This window comes from Neophocaena asiaeorientalis, unplaced genomic scaffold (assembly GCF_003031525.2).
Source record: "Neophocaena asiaeorientalis asiaeorientalis breed wild unplaced genomic scaffold, Neophocaena_asiaeorientalis_V1.1 scaffold280, whole genome shotgun sequence".
NCBI lineage: Eukaryota > Metazoa > Chordata > Mammalia > Artiodactyla > Phocoenidae > Neophocaena > Neophocaena asiaeorientalis.
The window spans coordinates 5975267-6000932 of record NW_020185321.1 but is presented as its reverse complement, the minus strand read 5'-3'; the positions used below and the strand labels follow the sequence as shown (position 1 = coordinate 6000932).

Below are 25666 nucleotides of genomic sequence, written 5' to 3'. Positions count from 1 at the left end.
TATTGTTTATCTATGTTATATATGGTAGTATGTTATCTGTTAATATCATACTCCTAATTTAATTTATCCCCCCCACTTCCCCTTTGATAACCATGTTTGTTTTCTATGTCTGTGAGCCTGTTTTTGTTTTGTATATAAGTTCATTGGTACTATTTTTAGTTTCCACATACAAGTGATACAATATTTGTCTTACTCTGTCTGACTTACTTCACTTAGTATGACAATCTCTAGGTCCATCCATCCTCTGTTAATTTTAAATCAAATTTATACAGAGGCCAGAGAGTATAGATTGTAGAATATATTCTTTTTTATGAAAAAATTGAAAAAGGATTTCTCACTTTCACTATTTTAACAAGAGTAAGTTATCTGACATTCAATAATGGATGAGTGTTGGTGGAAGGCATTTCCATATTCAATGTGCCCATAGTCATTCATATGGATTTTCAAGAGAGCAATATTAATGATGATAATAGTAAAACAATAGTTAGTAGCTTAAAATAACAACCATTTAATTGTATCTCATGATTTTGTGGGTCAAGAATTTGGGCAGGGGCTCAGTTGGTGGATTTTTCTGTTCTATATGGCATCAACTGAGGTTATTCACTGGCATTGAGTTGATGGCTGGTTTGGAGGATCCAAAACTATTTCACTCAGATGTCTGGTGTTTTCATGGGCAATCTGGAAGACTGGGCACAGCAGAGCGCCTCTCCTTCTCTAGGTAGTCTCAGGGCCTTTCCATGTGGTCTCTTCAGCAGGGTAGCCAGACTTTTTAACATAACAGTTCAGGTCTGAACTTGAGAGAGTATTCCAAGAGATGAGGCAAAATCTACCAGTAAAGTCTGGGTCCAGAAACTAGCACAGCAGTACTTCGGCTATTCTACTGATCAAGGTAGTGACAGTCTGCCCAGATTCAAAGGGAAAAGGATGTGGATTCCACATCTTGATGGGTGGAGTACCAAAGAATCTGCAGTAATCTTTATTCTGCCACAGTATTATAATTTTATAAATCAAGAACTTATAGCATCAAGCAGTTAAACATCCTGTTCAATATAACACAGGTAGGAAAGTGATGGGCTAGAAATGATGATAAGTGTCTTTCCCACATTTGTTATATTAATAGGATTAGTTTCTAGAATGAATGTGAAGATTCTCAGGTCTGAGTGATGGTGGAATATATTAAATTAACACATTCTTTATAATGATAGAAACCCCGTTATGCTAAGTCAGGTGCATGGAGGAGGCAAAAGGAACTAATTACTACATTCATAGACTAAAAAGTCTTTCTTATATTTTTACATTATGAATTTTCAGATGATGGGTAAGGTGTGAATGTTGTCTAAAGGCCTTCTTACATTCCTTACATTCATAGGGTTTCTCACCAGAATGAATTCTCAGATGCTGAATAAGAGATGAATTAAGCCTAAAGGCCTTCCTACATTCCTTACATTCAAAGGGTTTTTCACCAGTATGAATGCTCTGATGTAGAGTAAGTTTTTGGCGCAATCTAAAGGCCTTCCCGCATTCCTTACATTTATACGGTTTCTCACCAATATGAATACTCTGATGTTGTGTAAGTTGTGAGAGTAGTCTAAAGGCCTTACCGCATTCCTTACAGTCATAGGGTTTAACACCAATATGAATACTCTGGTGTGAAATAAGTTGTGAGTAACGACTAAAGGCCTTCCAGCATTCCTTACATTCATAAGGTTTCTCACCAGTATGAATTCTGTGATGTAGAATAAGATGATAACCACGACTAAAAGTCTTTCCACATTCCTTACATTCATAGGGTTTCTCACCAGTATGAATTCTCTGGTGGAGTGTCAGTTGCTGTCGTACTCTAAAGGCCTTCCCACATTCTTTACATTCATAGGGTTTCTCACCAGTATGAAGTTTGTGATGTACCCTAAGGCCAGAGCCACACAAAAAGGCCTTCCCACATTCTTTACATTCATAGAGTTTGTCAGCAATATTAAGCTTCTGATGTCGAGTAAGGTGTGCATACTGTCTAAAGGCCTTCCCACATTCTGTACATACATAGGGTTTCTCACCAGTATGAATCCTCTGATGTAGAGTAAGTTGTCCACGAACTCTGAAGGCTTTCCCACATTCTTTACATTCATAGGGTTTCTCACCAATATGAATTTTTTGATGTACTCTAAGGTCTGGGCCACATATGAAAGATTCTCCACATTCCTTACATTCATAGAGTTTTTCACCGGAATGAAGTCTCTGATGTCGAGTAAGATGTGCCGTCTGTCTAAAGGCCATCCCACACTCCTTACATTCATAAGGTTTCTCACCAGTATGAATTCTGTGATGAAAGGTAAGTTGTTGGCGTACTCTAAAGGCCTTCCCACATTCCTTACATTCATAGGGTTTCTCGACAAAATGAATTCTCTGATGTGAAGAAAAAGATGAGTGTTTTTGGTAAGAGGACACTTTTTGAGATGTAATTTTCACTTGATTGAAATATTCCTCTTGTCCTTCAAATTTTCTTTTGGACTCCCAATCATTTTTTAAAATGAGTCTGTTAAGGCCATGGTTTTTAATTCTCTCCATTACCTTCCACTGGGATAAGTTTATTTCATGAATGTCATTTTCTGAAGATAATTTCTTGGTCTCATAGTTGGTCTCCAAATCTGAAAGAAAACAAGAGAGCAAACATGTAGTTCTCTTTTTCTAAAAGAAGTAAAATTTCTACAGCAGAAGTAAAAGACAACCAAAGTACTACCCAATGAAATTCTAAAAATAGTTACATAATTAAAAAAAGCAAAAGGCAACCCAGGAAAATGAGAGTTCATGCAGGAAAATGAGATTAGTGACTAAGTAAATATTTTAAGTCAGTGGTTCTCAAACTGAAACGTGAATCAGAATCACAAGGGAGCTTGTTACAAATACTATGATTTAGATACCACCTAAACCACTTGGATCAGATTCTACAGTCCTGGGCAGTCCTATATTTAATATTCTCCATACGATGATTTTGATGGAAATGAAAGGTTGGGAATTCATGCTTAAATTCTTTCAACAATTTCTCTTTATTCTTAGAATAAAATCAAACTTGTTAAAAGGCCTCTGCTTACCTATAACGCATCATCTCAAACCACTGTTCTCTTTACTGCTACTTGGAGAGGCCTCTTTTCAGATCTTAGAACATGTTCCCACTTACTTCCATTGGACTTTTCAGTCTGCTCTATTTCCCCACAAATCTTCTGTTTGGGCTCTTTGCATGGCTGGCTCCTTCTCACTCTGAGGTCTTAGATTAAGTTACTTACTCTACAGCTGAATCTACTGACAGTACTTAAAGCTATGTGTTTACTATACAGTTGACCCTTGAATAACACGGGTTTGAACTGTGCAGATCCACTATACATGGACTTTTTTCAATAAATATACAAACGTATATGTGTAGAACATCGTGTGCAAGACTTGTATTGAAGTGGATAACCTATCCTTACATAGGCAGAAGATGAGTGATATTTAGTATAAAATTAATAACGTGTTAGCTTTCTTACTGTTTTACAACTTTGCTTTCAAAGAATTACATTACTATATAGTGTGCTTCTTACATAGGCAGAAGATGAGTGATATTTAGTATAAAATTAATAACGTGTTAGCTTTCTTACTGTTTTACAACTTTGCTTTCAAAGAATTACATTACTATATAGTGTGCTTCTGTCTCTTGTGACTGGATAAACTGCATATCAGCCTATCATCACAGGTAAATGGTTTTTAAAAACATGTAACAATGTTTCCAATACTGTTTTATAAATGTGACTGTAATATTGTATACCATAAAAGTTTTATGCTGATTCACTCATTACTGTATAGGCTAGGCTACCGTGAAGCATTCATATCGATTACACTAGGTTACCGTAAAGCAATCATATTGCTGCTTCTTCATTACCAATGCATAAGTCATTATATCTGTAAATAAATATAAATTTTTTTCACATTATCTTTTCATTTCTGATGTCCAGTGTTAGTAATACATATAATATGTAATGTGTTTATCATATAGGACAATACTGATGTAGGTACTGACAGAAAATTTATCTTATAAACAGACAACATAAACTTATGGTATCAATAAATACAGTACAGTACTGTAAATGTATTTTCTCTTCCCTGTGATTTTCTTAATAACATTTTCTTTTCTCTAGCTAACTTTATTATAAGAATACAGTATATAATATATATAACATATGTGTTAATCGACTATTTATGTTATTGGTAAGGCTTCCGGGTCAACAATAGGCTAATAAGTAGCTAAGTGTTGGGGGAGTCAAAAGTTATATGTGGGGACTTCCTTGGTGGTCCAGTGGTAAAGAATCTGCCTTTCAACGCAGGGGACACAGGTTCAATCCCTGGTCAGGGAACTAAGGTCCCACATGCCACGTGGCAACTAAGCCCATGTGCCACAACAACTGAGCTCATACACCTCAAAAAGAGAGCCTGCATGCCACAAACTACAGAGCCCACGTGCTCTGGAGCCCGCGCGTCACAACTAGAGAGAGAAAACCCCCATGCCACAGCTAGAGAGAAGCCCGCATGCCACAAAGAAGACCCAATGGAGCCAACAAAATAGAAATAAAATAAATAAATAAAATAAATAAATATATTTTTTAAAGTTATATGTGGATTTTTGCATATGCTGGGGGGGCAACACCCTAAACCCTGTGTTGTTCAAGGGTTAACTGTATATCTGCATAGTTATTATACATATATTACATACAACATAGAGCTATGTTGAAATTATCTATTTATTAATTTTTCCAATTGTTATTCTGCTTATTTTCTTACCCCTAAACCTCATTAAGGGCAGAAACAATCCCTGCTTTACTCTCTATTCAATAATAAATCCAGAGCACAAAATAGATTTCACTCATTTAATTCCTATACTTATATATTTATTCTGAATATATTTCTCGGCCTCTAACCTCTCACATCTTACTACAATGATTAAATATCTCCTTTATTCATTTAAGCTAGCCCAGCTGACTATATAAATGAAAAATGGTGGTTGTATTTTCCTGTACATCCTTCCATTGTTTATACCCTTATTTATGCAGTATTCTCTACATTGCCATTCCCTCCTTCACATAGCTATGGGTTGCTCTTTGTCTCCACATCACAACAAAGACACTGAGAAACTTACGTACTTCAGCTCCCTTTAAGCTTATTCTACTACTCATCCATTTTGCAAATGCTCAGTGGGTTTTGTTCCTTCATCCCCTTTTTCTGGTCTCCTCCCTTCTGTCCCCTCAGAGGCAAGACCATTCCTTATTTCCTAGAAATGTGACTTTCAGACAGGAAAACATGTTTATACCTTATTGAAGTTTATGAAATCTTTAGCAAAAAAAAAAAAAAGACGTAATTTGTAAGTAACTCACTAATAGGGTCAAAGGGTTTTGCAGTAACTTGAGTGTGAAGAACTTGCTAACAAAGGTCATGATAGATGTAAACCAGAGGATGGTAAGCCAGGAGGAGAAACAGCCAGAGGGGAATTTAAGTGCTGAATGAGCTGTGTATGAGAGAGAAAAATGATGATGTTTTCAAGTATTATAATATAGTCTGTATAAGAAAACTGAAATCATATAGGTTCTACTAAAACTGGAAATTAATAATAACAACAAAAAAGTAAATCCACTTGGAATTTTAGAAGTCTATGTTAAATAACTCTTAGATCAATAGAGAAATAAGATCCCAAATGGTATTTGTTTAAAAAAAACAATAGTAACAATAAAAAAAAACTACATTAAATTACCTGTAAAACTATAACCACAGTGCGTAGAAGAGAATTCAAAAACTTAAATACATAGGACTTCCCTGGTGGCGCAGTGGTTAAGAATCCACGTGCCAATGCAGGGGACACGAGATCGATCCCTGGTCCGGGAAGATCCCACATGCCGCGGAGCAAATAAGCCCATGCGCCACAACTACTGAGCCTGCACTCTGGAGCCTGAGAGCCACAACTACTGAAGCCTGCATGCCTAGAGCCCGTGCTCTACAACAAGAGAAGCCACTGCAATGAGAAGCCTGTGCACCGCAATTAAGAGTAGCCCCCTCTCACCGCAACTAGAGAAAGCCTGTGCACAGCAATGAAGATCCAATGCAGTCAAAAATAAATAAATAAATAAATTTATTTTAAAAAATATCTTAATACATACAGCAAAAAAATGAAAAAAAAATTAACTAAAAATCCCACTCAAAAATATTAGAAAAGCAAGCTGAAGCAAAGCAGAAAAAAGAAATTAACTATATAAAAGCAGAATTAAAATAGTTAGAAAACAGAAAAAAAGAACTAACACACAAAGTAAAACCAGATTCTTTTTTTATAAATGAATCAGCAAAACAGATAACCATTAGTTAGTATAATAAAAATAGCAATAAATAAATAAATAAATAAAAATAGCAAGAACGCACAGACGTGGAAATTTAAAAATGGCAAAGTGAAAATAATCATGATTAAATACAGAACATAGTTGGAAGAAAGATTACTTTGCCAGTAAGTTTTAAAACACAGCTAAAATGAATAATTTTCTAAGAAAATATAATTTACCAAAACTGACCACAAAAGAGATACAATGTTTCAACAGATTAATTTCCATAAAGCAAACAGAGATTGTAGTCAGACTTACCATCTCCTTCTTCAAGGAAAAAGCTTAAAAATGTTATTAAAGCTTTAAAGAACAGGCCATACAAATTCTGTTTAGACTGAGAACTAGGAAAAAGGAGGACTTCCAAACTATTTTCATGATGTAATAATATCATACTAAATCCTGTTCATAAAAAGAAAACTACACACCAGTTTTCTGAAAACTGATGTAAAAATTCTAAGCATCTAATAAAACAGTGTGTCAAAAGACCCAGTGTTGTTTATTCAAAGAATGTTAAAGAGGTCCAGTATGGGGAAATCTATTAAGATAATTCAACTCATTTAATACAGCTGAGGAAAGGGAAAAATAAAAATCACATGATCGGGGACTTCCCTGGTGGTCCAGTGGCTAAGACTCTGTGCTTCTTATGCAGGGGGTCCAGATTCTATCCCTGGTCAAGGAACTAGATCCCACATGCCGCAACTAAAGATCCTGCACATGTCAACGAAGATCCTGCATGCTGCAACTAGGACCTGATACAGCCAAATAAATATATTTTTAAAAATATTTATTTGGCTGTGCTGGGTCTTAGTTGTGGCTCACTGGCTCCTTACTTGAGGCATGTGAACTCTTAGTTGTGGCATGCATGCGGGATCTAGTTCCCAAACCAGGAATCAAACCTGGGACCCCTGCATTGGGAGCTTGGAGTCTTAACCACTGCACCACCAGGGAAGTCCCAATATTCTTTTTTATTTCACATGATCAACTCCATAGACGCTGAAAAGGCAACTAAAAAAGGGAAACATACCTGATTTTTCAAAACAGCTCAATAAAGGAGGAATAATTACCTCCCTAAAATGATAAAATATATAATACCTTAACAAAAAGACAGCTTTGGAGTTATTAGTCAAGACACTTAAATATCAGAAAAAAATGAGCGGTAGTCTTAAGAATTTAAAAGAAGAGATAAAACTGTATTTTCAGATGATAATTCATAATTGGAAAACTTAAGAGGTTTAAATAATATAAATAACAGAATTTAATAAGGTAGGAGGATATAAAAACAAAAACTAATAGCCTTTATACATACATTTAATAATAAAATATGATGGAGAAAAAAAAGATTCCAGTCACAACAGTTTCAAGAGCAAACTTAAAATATATATATAACCTTTATGAAGAAAACACTGAAACACTCACGAAGCATCTGGCATTAGATTTTCTGAAGATATCACACATGAAATCACAAGAGGGAGATTACTCTGCACAAGGGGACAGCAGTCCATCAAGGGTATCCATACTGAGAAGCTGAGCAGGTATGGAGACAATGGCAAACAACAGGGCAAATTCTGTATTCAAAGTAGCCAGGTATATCGAATCCTGCAGATTATCACCCCTGGGCCAGATAGCAACTTCTGCTGTCTGCCTGCAGAGTAGGCAACAGATATGCGGGCTAGGGCATGAGAGACAGGCCAGTGGCTGGTCACGTCCAGGGGATATGGCCCCCTCCACGGGCCCAGTTGACAAAGCACTCCTATCTCACAAGAGTTAACTGTGTTTGTTCCAAACAAGTTTAGGCCAGTTTCACATTTTCCTGAAAGTACCCAATTTAATTAAACAATATGTAAACTTATAAGTAACTATGAGAAGAGATTGGTTCTATGAAAATGAAATTGAATACTTTAGAAAAACTGGTTGTAAATACATTGTTAAAAATCATGGCTAACAGGGACATCCCTGGCGGTCCACTGGTTAAGACTCCGTGCTCACAATGCAGGGAGTACAGATTTAATTCCTGGTCGGGGAACAAAGATCCTGCATGCCACATAGCACAGCCAGAAAAACAAAAAACAAAACATGGCTAACAAAAACTAAGTGTGGAAAAAAAAAAAAAAAAAAAAACTAAGTGTGGGAGAGACAACAGTAAAAGATGGGGAAAACATAATAATCAAGAAGTGTTCTGTACTTGTTGCAAATTTGGTTCTTGTTCTACTTAAAAAATTTTTAACTAGAAATAGTAATAGACTATAAATTGTATGTGTGGTTTAGATGAAAAATTAAATAAGAGACACAATGGAAAGAAAGCCTTAGACACGTCAAAAGTATTGACAAAGAGCTACATTTTAATGTTGAGAGTAAAAATATTACTTCTATGGTATGTACATAAAATATCTAACCCTTTTTTATGAATAAACAAACCAAATACCAGTCCCAATTCTGTTAGACCAAAGAATTTCTATTCTATTACACAATGCTGATGAGAATATAGAAAAATATAAGCCCTTTCTTTGATCAGTTAAAAATATATGAATATAAAAAATCACAAATGTGATTCCCCCGTTTCAGAGAACCAGCTTCAATTAAATGGAAAATGTCACATAAATTACCTGAACTTAGTACTTAGTCTGTTTAGGCATTTTATTATTAACCACCTTGCTTTGTTGATACAAGACTAGGATATAGAAGATTTGGTTCCAAGGTAATCCTATTTGCATTTCAACACTGTGGACAGAGTACAAAGATCTGAAAATAATAAAACCTAACATCCGAGGAACTGTACTTCTGAAGTATCAATTTTAGTCACATCCTGAATAAGGCCATAGTGAATGCTACCATTGAATAATCCTCATTCTATTCATGATCATCTTTCTGATTTCACTGAGGAAATAACAATAGAAGAATATGCTGTCCTCTCTCCACTACCCAGACCAACTTACTTGCATTCATAACTACATTGTTTTCCCTTTAATTCTCTCTTGTTCCCTGGATCCTATCCCCTTCCTCCACTCCCACCTCAAGGACACTGCTTCCAAATTTATGCTCTCTCTACTGCATCAATTTCCCCCACCTACAGAATCATTCCCATGGGCACACAAACATGGTCTATAATTGCACACCATAAACTACACTGCTTATAACCCAAATCCCCAGTGTAACTACCAACTCCATTTCCCAGCTTCCCTTCATACATACATCTTCCAGAGTTGTCTTACACCCATCTCATCACTGCCTTACCTACTCTTTTTTTTTTGTGGTACGCGGGCCTCTCACTGTTGTGGCCTCTCCCGTTGCGGAGCACAGGCTCCGGACGCGCAGGCTCAGCGGCCGTGGCTCACGGGCCTAGCTGCTCCGCGGCATGTGGGATCTTCCCAGACCGGGGCACGAACCCGTGTCCCCTGCATCGGCAGGCGGACTCTCAACCACTGCGCCACCAGGGAAGCCCTACCTACTCTTATTAAGTCACTCCAATCAGGTTTTCACCCTGACTCCACTAAAATCACTCTTGACAAGGTCACCAGCATTCTCCATCTTGCCAGAATCTGGGGTCAATTCTCATCCTCATTCTCTACTCCTTCCATTTTGAAACATTTTCTTTTGTTTTTATCAGTGGCTGCTCCTTCTGCATGTCCTTTGCGGCCCCCTCTTTCTAACGTCTGAATAGGGGAGTATCCCATGAATCAGTCTTTAGGCCGCTTCTCTTTATCTGCTTTCTTCTACCTGCATGTGTTCCTTAGATGAACACATTCAGACCCATGGATTTCAATTTTAACCATAAAGTGAAGACACCCAGATGGACATCAGGCTGTAACCTCTCCCTGAGCTCCATGTGTATATACATATTCAGCTGCCTACTCAGCATCTAAAACTGGAAAAATAAAAGACAATTCAAACTTAAAATATCCAAAACAGAAACTCTCAACGTCTACCTGCCAACCTGCTCTTCCTATCTTCCCTACCTCAGTAAATTGTGCTTCCATTCACCTAGCTTTTCAAGCTAACACCCTTATCTCCTCCTTTGATATGTCTTTCTTACTTACCGCATTTATAAGTCCATCAGCATGTTCTTTTGGGACTCCCTTCATACATAACCTGAGTCTAACAGCTTCTTACTACCTCCTATGGCTGCCAGCTTTATCCAAACCACCATTACTTCCAGTCTGAACTGAAACTGCTTCCACACTGGTCCTTCCTACTTTTGCACTTGACCAGAGGGATCATTTTAAAACAGAAAGCAGACTATAGCTTCCAATTTCTCTTAATGATTATATTATATGGCCCTTGACTAACTCTGATCTCATCTCTTATTACTTTACCTTCCTCTCCCCCATGTTCTAGCCATAATGGCTTTCAAACATGCAAAGCTAACTTCTTCCTTAGGCCTTTTCTATCTGCTCAGAATGCTCTTCCTCTAGAGTCAAATGGCTTGAGCCCTTACTTCACATCTCTCCTCAAATACCGTCTCCTCAAAATACCTTCCTTCATTTGTCCACTTTTCTATATGCATTTATACTTCAATAAAACTTAACTAAAAAGAAGAAAGAAACAAAGAAAGAAAAGGAAAGGAAAAAATAATGACCTTGTTTAAGATGTCTAACTTTGAATCAACAGTTGTTATTTTGGCTAAATATTTCCTGACTAAACTGATATTATCTTATTCACTTGGAGCCACTGTATTTCATTATTTTTGTAGTATTAACAGTTGTAAATATCATTTAATCAGATGATAGAAAATAAGTTAGGGTTGGGAAAAACAGCATACTTTTCTTTCCTTTGGTAGAAAGTGAATCAGAAGATATAACCTTATAAACAGTATGGGCACTGAAATGGCTCTGGTGTTACAAAAGAACTTTTAGCCTAAAATGAGTCTCCTCTGTCAGACCTGAACATAACACAGAGCAAAATATAAAGTGACAACATATATCTCTGTATCAAGAGTTTTAAGGATCTTTCTTTAACAAAAGGTCCAAAGAGAGATGAAAATAGCACAGAGGTAGAAGCTAAACCAAGGGATCATTTTCCATATAGTCTATTACATTCATGTTTCTTCCTGATGTGAAGGTAGATATATACATACATGGAAAAAGGTAAATAAAAATGATATTCTGTAAACTAAGGATCTATCTTCTAGAGTAATTCACATGAAACTTCAGTTGCTGATAAAACGAATGATATTATTACCACGTCAAGAACACTCATCTCCATAGTCTTCTATTTCCCATTTTTAATTTTATGAGAAAAGTTAGGGAAGAAAGGCTTTCCTGACCATAACTAAAACAGTTTTCCCATCCCATCCCATTCTCTATTCCCTTACTGTGCTTACCTTTATTCATAGTACTCCCTTATTACCTAACATTATATTTTCTATTTACTTACTATGTTTCTGTAAATCAGGGTAAATCCTCATAGGGACAGGGATTCTAGTGGTTTTATTTACCACTGTATTGATGGTGTCCAGCATAGTGCCCGGCTCAGAGCCCAGTTGGTCGATCGATCTATCTATCTGTCTGCCTATCTATCTATACATGCAAAAGAAGAAATCAAAAGAAGAAATCAAAATATAGATAGAATAATATTGGGAACAGAGAGCACCTTTCCATACCTTATGCCCCCTTCAAAGGGGAGGAAAATTAGAGAGAACAACAACAATGAAAAAAGGAGAGTGGTAAATAGGATACAGTAGTACTATGAGTAACCCCAGCTAAGTCCTTAATTTGCTCCCAGGGTCTCAGACCTTTTCTCCTTAGGCCATGGTCTTTCAAAGTGGGTTTTCAAAACAACATCAGAAGGGTGTGCCTCTTCCTTAACTAGCAGGGAAGTTTTCTCTGGTGATGGTTTCCCCTACTCTATTGGCCCTCACTTACCTGGATATCGTCTTCTTCCTTTCCTCACTACTTTCCAGGGCTCTTTTCCTTGCTCCAATAAGGAAATCACATCTGGTTTAGAAACAAAGCATCCTGGACAGAAGAAAAGAAATGTAAGGTAACGTGGAAATAAAAAATAAATTCACAATTACTTTGATTCAGTTTTGGTTAAATTTTTAATAAACTATAGGTCAAGTGGTAATTGATAAAGACTTTACAACAAAGAAAAGTGAGGTGATTAAAAAACATCGTGTTAATATTACATAAGAAATGGAGATTGCAGAGGGAGGGGAAAGGTCTTATTTTCATTTATATTCACACAAGTACTCCTTTTCTTGAGAGCAATAGTGGTTGACAGACGTCTGGGTTCAAATTTTGCCTTTGCCATAACCCAGTAGTGTGACCTTGGACAAGTTACCACTCTGCTTTATTTTCCTCACCTATAAAATAGGGATAATTATAGTACCTATCGTACATGATTGTTGTGCAGGTTATATTAATATATATCCATATCTAAACATTGCCTAGAATATACACTAAGTGCTACATATATTTTATTAGCTATTATTTATTACAATTACATTTGGTAGTGTATATATGTCCATGCCACTCTCTCACTTCGTCCCAGATTACCCTTCCCCCTCCCTGTGTCCTCAAGTCCATTCTCTATGTCTGCATCTTTATCCCTGTCCTGCCCCTGGGTTCATGAGAACCTTTTTTTTTAGATGCCATATATATGTGTTAGCATACGGTATTTGTTTTTCTCTTTCTGACTTACCCTGTATGACAGACTCTAAGTCCATCCACTTCACTACAAATAACTCAATTTCATTTCATTTTATGGCTGAGTAATATTCCATTGTATATATGTGCCACATCTTCTTTATCCATTCATCTGGCGATGGACACTTAGGTTGTTTCCATCTCCGGGCTATTGCAAATAGTGCTGCAATGAACATTGTGGTACATGACTCTTTTTGAATTATGGTTTTCTCAGGGTATATGCCCAGTAGTGGGATTGCTGGGTCATATGGTAGTTCTATTTTTAGTTTTTTAAGGAACCTCCATACTGTTCTCCATAGTGGCTGTATCATATAATTGCTATTTTAATGAGAGGAAAATAAGAAGTTTCCTGAGGCATTTACTGTTTTTTCTTAGGATATTCATACAGTGTTATATGCAAAGTTCTTGGATTTTTGACTTTTAATCATAAAAGTAGGTTGGAGTGAATATGTTTGTTTATTAATATAAGACATGAGTTCTCTTGAACTGTAAATAAATCCGGTTGATACCACTTACCACTAAAAAAATTATGTGTTCATCTGAGAGTCAGAGAAAAACCAAGATATAAGGTCTAGCTATTTTCCTTATAGGTATACCAACAAATAACAAAACACCTATAGCAATTCTGAGTTCAGATACAAAGTGAAGCCTGCTTTCTTTGACACTGGTAAGGTTGTAAATCACCCAGATTTCAAACCCAGTCCTTTCATCATTAAGGAAGACCTGAAGGCCACATAAGGATGGGCAAGATGAATACGCTTAGTGAAGGTGCTCACTTCCCAACAAAAAGAGCTCAAACCATTCCCTTGAGAACAGGGAGCAGAAATTTAGATAGTTTCTTGAAAGATATTCCTGAAATTTCTAGAGAAGAAAGCTAATTTTGCAGAGAACAGAGTCTAAATTTCTAGAGGCAGATAACCTTACCCAATGAGACCAAGTTGCTGTAGTTCTCCAACATTACATCTCTATACAAATCCCTCTGTTCCAAGTCCAGGTAGTCCCACTCCTCCTGAGAGAAATCTATGGACACATCACTGAACATCACTGATCCCTGAAATGACAAACCATACAACTGAAATTAAAGAATATTTGTTTTAAGATGGCAGAAAAAAATGGAAGAGATACTGCAGGAAATGGATCATAGAGCAAGCAAACAGGCTTGGGCTGGAAGCCTGTAACACAGTAGTTAGGAAATGAGTGTGCTTGAAGCAGGATGCCTATATGTTCCTGAAGGATCCTGTTGCTACAGATACAGCCTCCTGTATACTCTAGCTTATCTTAACTATCCAAACACATCTGGGAAAAAAATAATCAGTATGTATGCATGTATTTATGTATGTATGTATTTATTTATGCTGTGCCAGGTCTTAGTTGTGGCATGCAGGATCTTTAGTTGCAGTATGCAGACTTCTTAGTTGCAGCATGTGGACTCTTAGTTGCGGCATGCATGCGGGACCTAGTTCCCTGACCAGGGCGCAAACCCGGGCCCCTTGCACTGGGAGCGTGGAATCTTACCCATTGGACCACCAGGGAAGTCCCTCAGTTTTCTAATTAAATGAAATACTGTGTATAAGCCTTCTGTCTCTTGTATGTCTCCCTCACAAATTCTCAAAAAATGTGTTCTTCCACCCTTTCCCCTTAAAGAACAAGATTTTTAAAAAAAAGTTTTCCTATGATATCTCTATGTTGGAAAAGGATCTGAATACAATTAAAACTTTCTTCCAAGTTCACCATTGAATCAGATCATAAACATTTCCCCATTTATGACAAATTCTTTTATGAAATTTAAAAAATTGGTTGTATAATAGTCTATGCAATAGATATCTGCATGATCTTATCTATCATTTTCCATCCCTCACTCTATGCATTCATTATTCCTGAGTTAGAGGATACTGATGTAGATTCTGGATACTGGTGATCCAGAATCACAAAGATGTCATTCTAGACTAGCTCATCCAGTTCCAATATAAATGGTATACAACTCTTAGGGATTTCCAGAGAAGATACTTGAGCTCCCTGCATGCAAGACCCAACCATAATCCTACCTAGTCCTAAAAGCCTCATAAAGCATGAGATCTCACCATGTACTGAGGCTGAGGTCAACCAACTGCAAATCTTACCTACTTGGAAAACTCAAGTTTGGAAAAATTCAGCGATTTCCCATGAGCAGTCAAATGGGCCCATACTCTCTCAACTACTCAAAAGAGATGGTGAAAACGTCTCCCTAAAGGGATTTCATTTCTGCTCCACTGCAGCTTTTAGCAGAAGACTGAGCACATATAACAGATGCTGAATGATTTGTTCAATGAATACATGAACAATGACTGGAAAAAAGAGGACTCACAAGGAGGGTATTGTACTATTTATTTGGCCTCATCTCTCACTGGATTTGGAGGAAATGGGTCCTTAGATGGGGCTCTGATGAGTAAGAAGTTTCAGGATAAAGAAAAGTTTATAGGAACTTAACTTCCAGAAGGTGAAAGAAACAGCAACTTACATGGGCCATGGTTTAGAAATTCAAGAACTGGTCAGTCCTCCTTGGGGTTTACTTGCCTGGAGAAGCACAGTTCACAGAGGCCAGAGCTAGGGGGAGAAAAAGGGGGCCATGAGATAGGCCTCAGAACTCTCAAAAAGACTCAGTTTAATATATTCTTTCCCCTCCCTGGACCTCCCCACCACACACACACACACACACACACACACACACACACACACAGACACACATGGAAATTTGAGGAAGTATGGACAAATCTAATCCCTGCTTATAAATTTCAGGGCTGATAAGGGACCACATCATCTAAACCAGAATCTCTTTCAAAACCTCACAAGCCTGCTTAAATTAAACAGATACAAAGAGAGAAATCCATAGGACCAATGCTAGCAGCTGTTACCACTGAGAAATTACTGCACTGGCAGCCCTGCCTGCCTGCAGTCAGAACAATAACTTCCAGAATCCTCTGGGCTCATAACTATTTTCAATCAGAATCATCCACATTGCTTTCCTGGATGACTTCATCTGTCATTCTGTTTCTTACAACCTAGGCTGAAGAGGTGTGAATTCATACTGTCAGCAGTTAGACAATAACATATATCTATTTATCAAGACTTTTCACAAGAAAATGAAATAAAAGGCATCCAAACTGGAAAGGAAGAAGTAAAACTATCTCTATATTATATATAGAAAATCCTAAGGACCCCACAGGAAAACTGTTAGAATAAAAGAATTCAGTAAAGTTGCAGGATACAAAATCAATTTACAAAAATCAGGTGCATTTATATCTACTAATAATGAACTATAAGAAAGAGAAATTAAGAAAACAATCCCACTTATAATTGCATCAAAAGAATAAAATAACTAGGAATATATTTAACCAAGGAGGTTAAACAGACCTGTACACTGAAAACTATAAGACACTGATGAAAGAAACTGAAGATGACGCAAATAAATAGAAAGATATTCAATGTTCATAAATTAGAAGAATTAATATTGTTAAAATGTCCATACTGCCCAGAGCAATCTACAGATTAAATGCAATCTCTATCAAAATTCCACTGGAATATTCCACAGAACTAGAACAAACAACCCTAAAAGTTGTATGGAACCACAAAAGGCCCCAAATAGCCAAAGCAATCTTGAGAAAGAAGAAAAAATCTGGAGGCATCATGCTTCCTGATTTCAAACTATATTACAAAGCTACAGTAATCAAAACAATATGATATTGCCCCCCCCCGCAAAAAAAAAAAAACAGCTATATAGTTCAATGGAACAGAATAGAGAGCCCAGAAATAAAACCCATGTGTACATGATCAATTAATTTACAAAAAGGAGCCAAGAATATACAGTGGGAAAAGGACAGTCTCTTCAATAAATGGTGTTGGGAAAACCAGACAGCCACATGCAAAAGAATGAAACTGGACCACTATTTCATACCATGCACAAAAATGAACTCAAAATGGATTAAAGACTTGAATGTTTAAGACCTGAAACCATAAACCTCCTAGAAGAAAACACAGGAGGTAAGTGCCTAGACATAGGTCTTGGTGATGATTTTTTGACACTAAAAGTAAAGGCAACAAAAGCAAAAATAAACAAGTGGGACTACATCAAACTAAAAATCTTCTGCACAACAAAGGAATCATCAACAAAATGAAAAGGCAACCTACTGAATAGGAGAAAATATTTGCAAATCATATATCTAATAAGGGATCAATTCCAAAATATATAAAGAACCCATACAATAGCAAAAAAAAAATCTTGATTAAAAAATGGGCAGATCTAAATAGACATTTTTCCAAAGAAGTCATAACAGATGGCCAACAGGTACATGAAAAGATGCTCAACATCACAATTGTCAGGGAAATGCAAACCAAAACCACAATGAGATATCATCATACACCTGTTAGAATGGCTATTATCAAAAAGACAAGAAATAACAAATGTTGGCAAGAATGTGGAGAAAAGGGAAACTTTGTGCACTGTTGGCAGGAATGTAAATTGGTACAGCCATTATGGAAAACAGTATGGAGGTTTCTCAAAAAATTAAAAATAGACCTACCATATGATCCAGCAATTGCACTACTAGGTATTTTCCGAAGAAAATGAAAACACTAATTTGAAAAGATTTATGCATCCCCATGTTCACTGAAACATTATTTACAACAGCCAAATTATGGAAACAACCTAAATGTCCATTGATGGATTAATTGATAAAGAAAATGTGAAACACACACACACAGGAATATTATTCAGCCATAAAAAGAATAAAAGTTTGGCGTGGTTGGAGTTGGTGGCTGACTTCGCGGGCGCACGCCCTGGCCCACTGGTCGGTTGGATTTGGACCCCCTGCGAAGGAAGGCCGGCCGGGGACGTGTCTCCCGCCGGGCGGAAGGGGCGGGGGCGAGGTGTGTGCATTGCCGCTTCTGCCCCCACCCCTTGATTTTATTTATTTAAGAAATAAGTGAATAAAGGGAAATGTGACAAAATACCCTGGCCATTTTCAGAGTTGAAGGCATCCACCAGGGATACTTCTGTCCCCAGCATCTACCCGGGCGGCACAAGTGGCACTGGCTGGAGCCCACCTCGACTCCAGGGGATTATCCCTCGCGCTGGATCAACACCAGCCTCAGGCCTCACCTCCATGTCCCAGCTCCGCCCGTCCCCTGGTCAGCAGTTTGGGTCACCGGCCGTGCTCCTTGACCCGTCTCTGCAGAGGTCACTGAGCGACCTTGGGGCGAGACGGGCGGGCTTATTTTTCAAGGCGGAAGAATACTAAGCGGTTTCAAGATTGCAACTTTTTCAAGAAGGGGAAAGTCCCTTCTACTTTGGCCCGTTAAGTTTTTTCTTCTTTTTCAGTAAAATTTATGGTAAGAAAAAAAAAAAAAAGAATAAAATTTTGCCATTTTCAGCAACACAGACGGACCTTGAGTGCATCATGCAAAGCGGAATAAGTCAGACACAGAAAAACAAATACTGTATAATCTTGCTTATATGTAAAATTAAAAAAACACAAACAAACTCTAACCAAGCTCACAGATACAAAGAACAGATTAGTAGCTTCCAGAGGTGGGGGGATGGGAGGGGTGGCGAGGGTGATACGGTTGAAGTGAGGGGGCAAAGGGACAAACTTCTAGTTTTAAAATTAATGTCATGGGTTGTAATGTATAGCATGGTGATATAGTTTATATATATATATATATATATATATATAATATAGTACTGCATATTTGAAAGTTTCTAAGAGAGCAGTTCTTATCACAAGAAAAAGAAAATTGTAACCATGTATGTCTACAGATGTTAACTAGATTTACTGTGATCATTTTGCAATATATGCAAATATCAACTCATTATGTTGTACACTTGAAACTAAAACAGTGTTCTATGTCAATTATACACCAATTAAAAAAAGAAGAGAAAAAAAGGACTTCTATATGATAGGTATTTTATATGTTAATTGTATCTGCAGGATTGCTATGTAGTATCATAATTATCCTATCTATGCAATGGATCCGAAAATTCACACTAAAAGAAGTGAAATCACTTGCAGAAATTCAGCTAGTAAGTAGCAAAGCTGCATTTGAAATCCTTATTTTTCTAACCACAAAGTCAGCTCTCTTTCACCTCTAGCTCTTGCCCCTGAAACCCAGAATCTCTTGTCCCAGTGAGAGAAACATGAGGATGTATGACTCACTAAAACATAGAAATAACACATCAAATTACCTAAAGATATTAAAACTCGTTTTTTTTTGGTTTTTTTTTTGTTTTGTTTGTTTTTGCGGTACGCGGGCCTCTCACTGTTGTGGCCTCACCCGCTGCAGAGCACAGGCTCCGGATGCGCAGGCTCAGCGGCCATAGCTCACGAGCCTAACCGCTCCGCGGCATGTGGGATCTTCCCGGACCGGGGCACGAACCCGTGTCCCCTGCCTCGGCAGGCGGACTCTCAACCACTGCGCCACCAGGGAAGCCCCTAAACCTCGTTTTAAGAGTACTGATGCCCATATTAGCAAGCCTGTAAGGATATGAACATTCTAACCTGTAGACTGCACAAAATTTAAAGTAGGTACAAGCAGCATTTAAACCATGAAAACCCTTTGATGCAGAAATTCTAACTTATGGGATTAAAGAAAATATTAAATAATTGTATATATGGACAAAAATGTAAAAGTGTGCTGACAGACATTATTCCTAGGGGAAAAAAGCTTTCCAGAACTGAAACATCCTTCAGTAGAAATAGATTTAATAAATTATAAAGCATCCATAGAGTGAAAAAACTTTCCATTTAAAAATTATGATGTAGGGCTTCCCTGGTGGCGCAGTGGTTAAGAATCCACCTGCCAATGCAGGGGACACGGGTTCAAGCCCTGGTCCGGGAAGATCCCACATGCCCCAGAGCAACTAAGCCCGTGCGCCACAACTACTGAGCCTGCATGCCTAGAGCCCGTGAGCCACACAACTAGAAAAGCCCCCACAATGAGAAGCCTCTACACCACAATGAAGAATAGCCCCCACTCGTCACAACCAGAGAAAAGCCCACACGCAGCAACGAAGACCCAATTTCACTGCAACTACTGAGCCCGCGTGCCACAACTACTGAAGCCCACGTGCCTAGAGACTATGCTCCGCAACAAGAAAAGCCCCCGCAATGAGAAGCCTGCACACCACAATGAAGAATAGCCCCCACTCGCCACAACCAGAGAAAAGCCCACACGCAGCAACAAAGACCCAATGCAGGCAATATAAAATAAATAAATTTAAAAAAATTCAATGAGAAGCCTCTACACCACAATGAAGAATAGCCCCCACTCGTCACAACCAGAGAAAAGCCCACACGCAGCAACGAAGACCCAATGCAGGCAATATAAAATAAATAAATTTTAAAAAATTTTAATAAATAAAAATTAAAAAATTAAAATTATGATGTAGATCTTTAATAGGAAAGATGGAAATATGTTTACTACATGTTGCTGAGTGAAGAATGCAGGTAACAACAGTTGTGAGTACTGTGATCCTGTCATGGCAGGTAAAAACACCTATATGTATCTATATATTCATGTATGTGCAAAGTAATCACTAAATGCTAACCTTTATTATTAAAAATTGTTTTCGATTGAGGCATAGTTGGAAAATATTATATAAGTTTAAGCTTTAGAAAGTACACAGACATACAAAATATTCAAGATATGCAGTCTTTAGAAAAATAAAATGAAATGGTTATTATAATTATTTGTAAAGTATACATATATATTGGCATAAAGAGGTACTAACAGGCATCAACAGACAGAAAAAAATCTGCAAAGATTGCTATTTCTACATTTTTTCTTTTTTGCTTACATGTACTAATTTTCTTCTTTTTGCTTACATGTACTTCATAATTTTCTTCTTTTTGCTTACATGTACTTCATAATTTTATATGGCCATATATACCCTTGAAATATATATATATTTTAAAATTTTATAAACAGGAACTTCTTCTTCAAGTAGGTGAAAGAGATATTTTAAAGCAGTCATCCCTTGAACCTGGAGGAAAAAAGCTGCTATTTTTAAATTTATTTCAGCTCCCAATATCTGAACCAACTCTATGATTTCTAAGTTTCTGCTGCCTCTCATAACTTTTTGACTGATGAATTTATCTTGGTTCTGAATTAGTCATCTTAGTCATGATGCCCTCCAAAGAGCTAATGAATTGTCTTTCTTCTGTTGGTCTCGCTCTGCATCAACATCATGAGGAAAAAATAAACTGTGAGACAAAGCTTATTACATAAAATCCAATGACCTCCACAGAAATCTGATGGGTTTGGTACTATTTGGTCACAACCTGATAGTGCTTGCTATAATCAGATGATGTCTCCTTTCCGGGAACTCCCAAGCCATGCCATCAGACTTCTTCATTGACTTTATTTTAGTCTTATTCCTGTAGAGGTTTATCTACCTTGATAGATAAAAAGCAACTTAAGGATTTTAGTTACTGTATTTTCCCCAAGCACTAGCACAGGATCTGGCATGATATGAGTTCTTTTTAAATGTCTGATAATTTAACCTAGAAATTCCAATTCTAGGAATTTATCCTTAGGGAATATTTGTAAAAGTATACACAAAGAAGTATATGCAAGGAAGTTCTTCAAAGAATAATTTATAACCAAAAGAATACCTAACAATAGTCAACAAGCTAAATAAATTATGTTCCACTGTATGATGGCATATTATACAATTATTAATAATGATGATACTGGTTCATATTAATTAATGAAGAAAGATATCCATGATAAACTGCCAAGTACACTAGGCAGACTAAAAAGAATATGCACAATGTTGGGAGGTGATTGACTCTCACATATGAAAAACACAGGCTTTGTTGTCAGGATCCAGTATGTGAATCTAAGCTCTGACAGTTATCAACTAGGAGGCTTTGGACATGTTACTAATTTTCAGTGCCTCTGTTCCCTCATAGAAAAACTGGAGAATAATAACAGTATCTAGGGGACTTCCCTGGTGGTCCAGTGGTTAAGACTTCGCCTCCCAATGCAGGGGGTACAGGTTCGATCCCTGGTCGGGGAGCTAAGATCCCACATGCCTGGAAGCCAAAAAATGAAAACATAAAAACAGAAGCAATACTGTAACAAATTCAATAAAGACTTTAAAAATGGACCACATCAAAAAAATACAGTATCTATCTTATAGGGTTGTTGTGAACCGTTAATATAATACATATAAAGAACTTAAAGCAGCTTATTATAAGCACTGAATAAAATGAAAAACATGTCCATTCTATTTATTAAAGAAAATTATCTTTAACAATTTTTAATTAAAAATTTTAAATTTTTGATAAATCATCTCTAATAATTTTTTTTTAAGGAACATTTATTTTTTGGCCACATCGGGTCTTCGTTGCTACGTGCAGGCTTTCTCTAGTTGCGGTGAGCGGGGACTACTCTTCGTTGCGGTGCGCGGGCTTCTCATTGCGGTGGCTTCTCATGTTGCGGAGCATGGGCTCCAGGCACGCGGGCTTCAGTAGTTGTGGCACGCAGCCTCAGTAGCTGTGGCTCATGGGCTTGGTAGTTGTGGCTCGCGGGCTCTAGAGCGCAGGGCCTAGTTGCTCCATGGCATGTGGGATCCTCCAGGAGCAGGGTTCAAACCCGTGTCCCTTGCACTGGCAGGTGGATTCTCAAGCCACTGAAGCCCTCTAATAATTTTAATACTAGCATGCCCTTTCTCTTTTTTCTTAACAGTACATTTTTTGAGATTTTCACAACTGGCCTTTCTTAACAGCATCAATAAATTTTAGAACTAGGTTTAAGAAAGTAATTAACAAAAATCAATGCCTCCATAACTAAAAAGTGTAAATTCTTGAAAAGTTTTTCAAATTAGAGGGGAACCATTGCACTCCCCTTTACCCTGTATAGGCATAACAATATAATAAATCTTATGACTGCACTGGATTGCTTTTTCATAGTGTTGGAGAGTCTTTATCTTTTTAAATAACCAATTTTTATGATTCTATTTTGCAAACCAAACATATATACACAAGTGCACAAAAAAATATTTGGAAAAACAAACATCAGAATTGTAATATTCATTAACTCTGGATGATGGGACTAAGGGCATTTAAAATTTTCTTCTTAAAACTTCCTTAGGTTCCTGCATTTTTTTTCTTTTTACAATAAACCTGCATGAATTCTATCATCAGAAACAAAAATTAAATTACTATTTCCATACAAATAAAATAGAGTTGGGAGAGGGAGTACCTTCCAGTTGTTAAGAGAAATGTGAGTCATAGGCCTGTGACATGAGAGGGTTCTACACACACACACACACACAGACACACACACACGCACACACAAATTAGCATGGCAGAAATAAATAACTGTTCTTTTACTGTTCATCAAAACGATAAGCTATCTTCACAATCCTTCTCCTGTAACTGAACACAATGAAGGTAAACAGCATTCCCAAATTTAGAAAGAGTATACCAAAGCAGACAGAACAGTATTTGGTATACAACGGATGCTTTACCTCCTCCTTTCTCCACTGAATAACTATTAAATTTTCATATTAGATATATCATTGCAAAATGTCACACAAACCCCTAGTTTATTAAAAGGAATTCATACATAACTAAAAATGTCTTGAGTCATCTTGTTCAAAACTGTAACTATTGCTTAAAATTGATCATTTTACTTCTTTTCCTTCTCATGAGTCAATACCAATGGCATAAAATTGCATCATATGGATGGAATGTGATTTATTTAATAATTTCCTATCATTAGACACATTTTAATTGATCTTATCTTATCTTATTTTATTTATTTTTGGCTGCACCACGCAGCTTACAGAATCTTAGTTCCCTGACCTGGGATTGAACCCAGTGGCCCACGGCAGTGAAAGCGTGGAGTCTTAACCACTGGACCCCCAGGGAATTCCCATAGATACTAATTTTATATAGTTCTTATTTCAAAGAACATTCTCAGACATTAGCCTTTGATTCTAGGCCAATGGATCTGAATCTTTTTGGGTCATGTTTGACAATCTCATTAAATTACGGACTTCCTTCCCAGAAAAATGGCATATTATCAACTATTATAATTTCACATACAATCTCAAGGGGTTTCTGGTAAAGTGAAAGCCCCAAATGGATTTAAATTACCACTAGTTAAGAATTCCTATTCAAACCATTTGAGTACCTCATTTTTAAAAAAAATTTTTATTGGAGTATAGTTGCTTTACAATGTTGTGTTAGTTTCTACTGTACAGCAAAGTGAATCAGCTATACCTATACATATAGCCCCTCTTTTTTGGATTTCCTCCACATTTAGGTCACTGCAGAGCATTGAGTAGAGTTCCCTGGAGCACCTCAATTTTTTAAACTAGGAAATGTTCAACACAATTAGCATGGTATTTCCATTTTTCCTGATCTATTGGAGGCCGATGGGGAATTGCTCCAAATCACCACTTAACAACAAATAGCTAATGTTTATTAAGTACTTATGAAGTATCAGGCACTGTTATAAGACCTTTACACATAGTTAAAAAAAAGAAAGCTCTCAGAAGTAAGGGGAAGTATCTGCCACATGGATATATGCATATAGGCACTAGGGAGGGGAACTACATATCAAATTAATGGACAGGTCATACTAAGCAGAAGGAAGCAAATGTTTACAGGTTCTAAAAAATAAAAATGCATTTCACAGAACAAGTGGAAATACCCACTCGTCTTGACCTTGACTTTTAAGTGGGCAGTAGGAATTCATTCCTCCTCCTCATCAGAGCCCTTTTCTTAGTTTGACAAGACTGAGGAAGAAGGGAATCTTAAGACAATATAGGCCTTCCTTGGAGCCCTGCCCACGCCGGCTAAATTAGGGCACGTCACGACCGTATCTGTCCCCACCACCCACCACCCACGCACGCCGCCCAGAGTAAGGAAGAGGAAGGGTACTGACTCTTCCCAGTAATAGAGAAAAGCCAGGGTCACGGTTGTGCGGAGAGGGAATTCCTGGCTCCGAAACCTGCAGGTGGAAAGTGCGGAGCTGTGTGAGCCACCGTGCGTGTGTCCGCGTGCGCCCGCCAGAGAATGTAGTGCGCTGGGAATACTCCCAGGAGCCAGCCTGGGGAGCACGTTCAGTTCTAACATTCTTATCCCAAGACGGGTCTGAGTCTTTTTGCTGGGAGTCTTTTCTCTGGCTCTCAGTTACCTGACTGGGGGCCATTTCTCTACGGCTGGCAGAAGATTCAGCCGTGACGCTAGGGTCGGAGTCACCCAGTCCACGGCAACCGACGGTCACACAAGAGGCTCTGCACCCCATTCAGTCACACAAACGCCATCACCCACTAGTTCCAGCCTCACAACCGCACATAGTCCCGATGCCATACCCCGGTACAGTCACGCCCACAGGCACACCACACCGTTACACCTCCGCGGTTCTCACGCCCACTCGGGGCTGAGATGCTGGGCTCCCAACACTCTGAGGTGCTGCAGCGCTTCCCTTCCCTCTCCCTCATCCCCGGGCCGCAACGCCTTTCCTACCGATGGCCAGAACAAATGCTCCGAGCCAGGACTGCTCACCTGGGGCACCGAACCCGTTTCACGGTGATGCCCAGTGGAAGAGAGCGCGCGACACCTCAAGTAAGTCCACAGCCCCCGGAGCCTA

General features: G+C 37.8%; 1 protein-coding gene across 2 annotated transcripts; it reads right to left on the bottom strand.

The window, feature by feature from the left end:
• Positions 1–202: 202 nt before the first annotated feature.
• Positions 203–25666, bottom strand: LOC112392258 (zinc finger protein 82 homolog). 2 transcript variants are annotated; one of them, XM_024733892.1, is made up of 5 exons: positions 25582–25666; positions 15525–15610; positions 13952–14078; positions 12245–12337; positions 203–2642 (listed from the first exon to the last, which is right to left on the bottom strand). In XM_024733892.1, the coding sequence occupies exons 2-5, from the start codon at positions 15531–15533 to the stop codon at positions 1285–1287; spliced, it is 1587 nt and encodes a 528-aa protein (XP_024589660.1). In that variant the 5' UTR covers positions 15534–15610; positions 25582–25666; the 3' UTR covers positions 203–1284. The 2 variants fall into 2 exon arrangements, with proteins under 2 accessions (XP_024589660.1, XP_024589661.1); XM_024733893.1 differs by lacking the exons at positions 13952–14078; positions 15525–15610 and having other exon boundaries at positions 25582–25658.

Bases quoted from the DNA above. Each gene is read 5' to 3' on its own strand.
- LOC112392258 (XM_024733892.1), bottom strand. The intron at 12,338-13,951 runs GTAAGGTTATCT...TCTTCTGTCCAG, and splicing joins CAGCAACTTGGTCTCATTGG to GATGCTTTGTTTCTAAACCA. The intron at 2,643-12,244 runs GTAAGTGAGGGC...GTTTTCTTTCAG, and splicing joins AGGAAGAAGACGATATCCAG to ATTTGGAGACCAACTATGAG.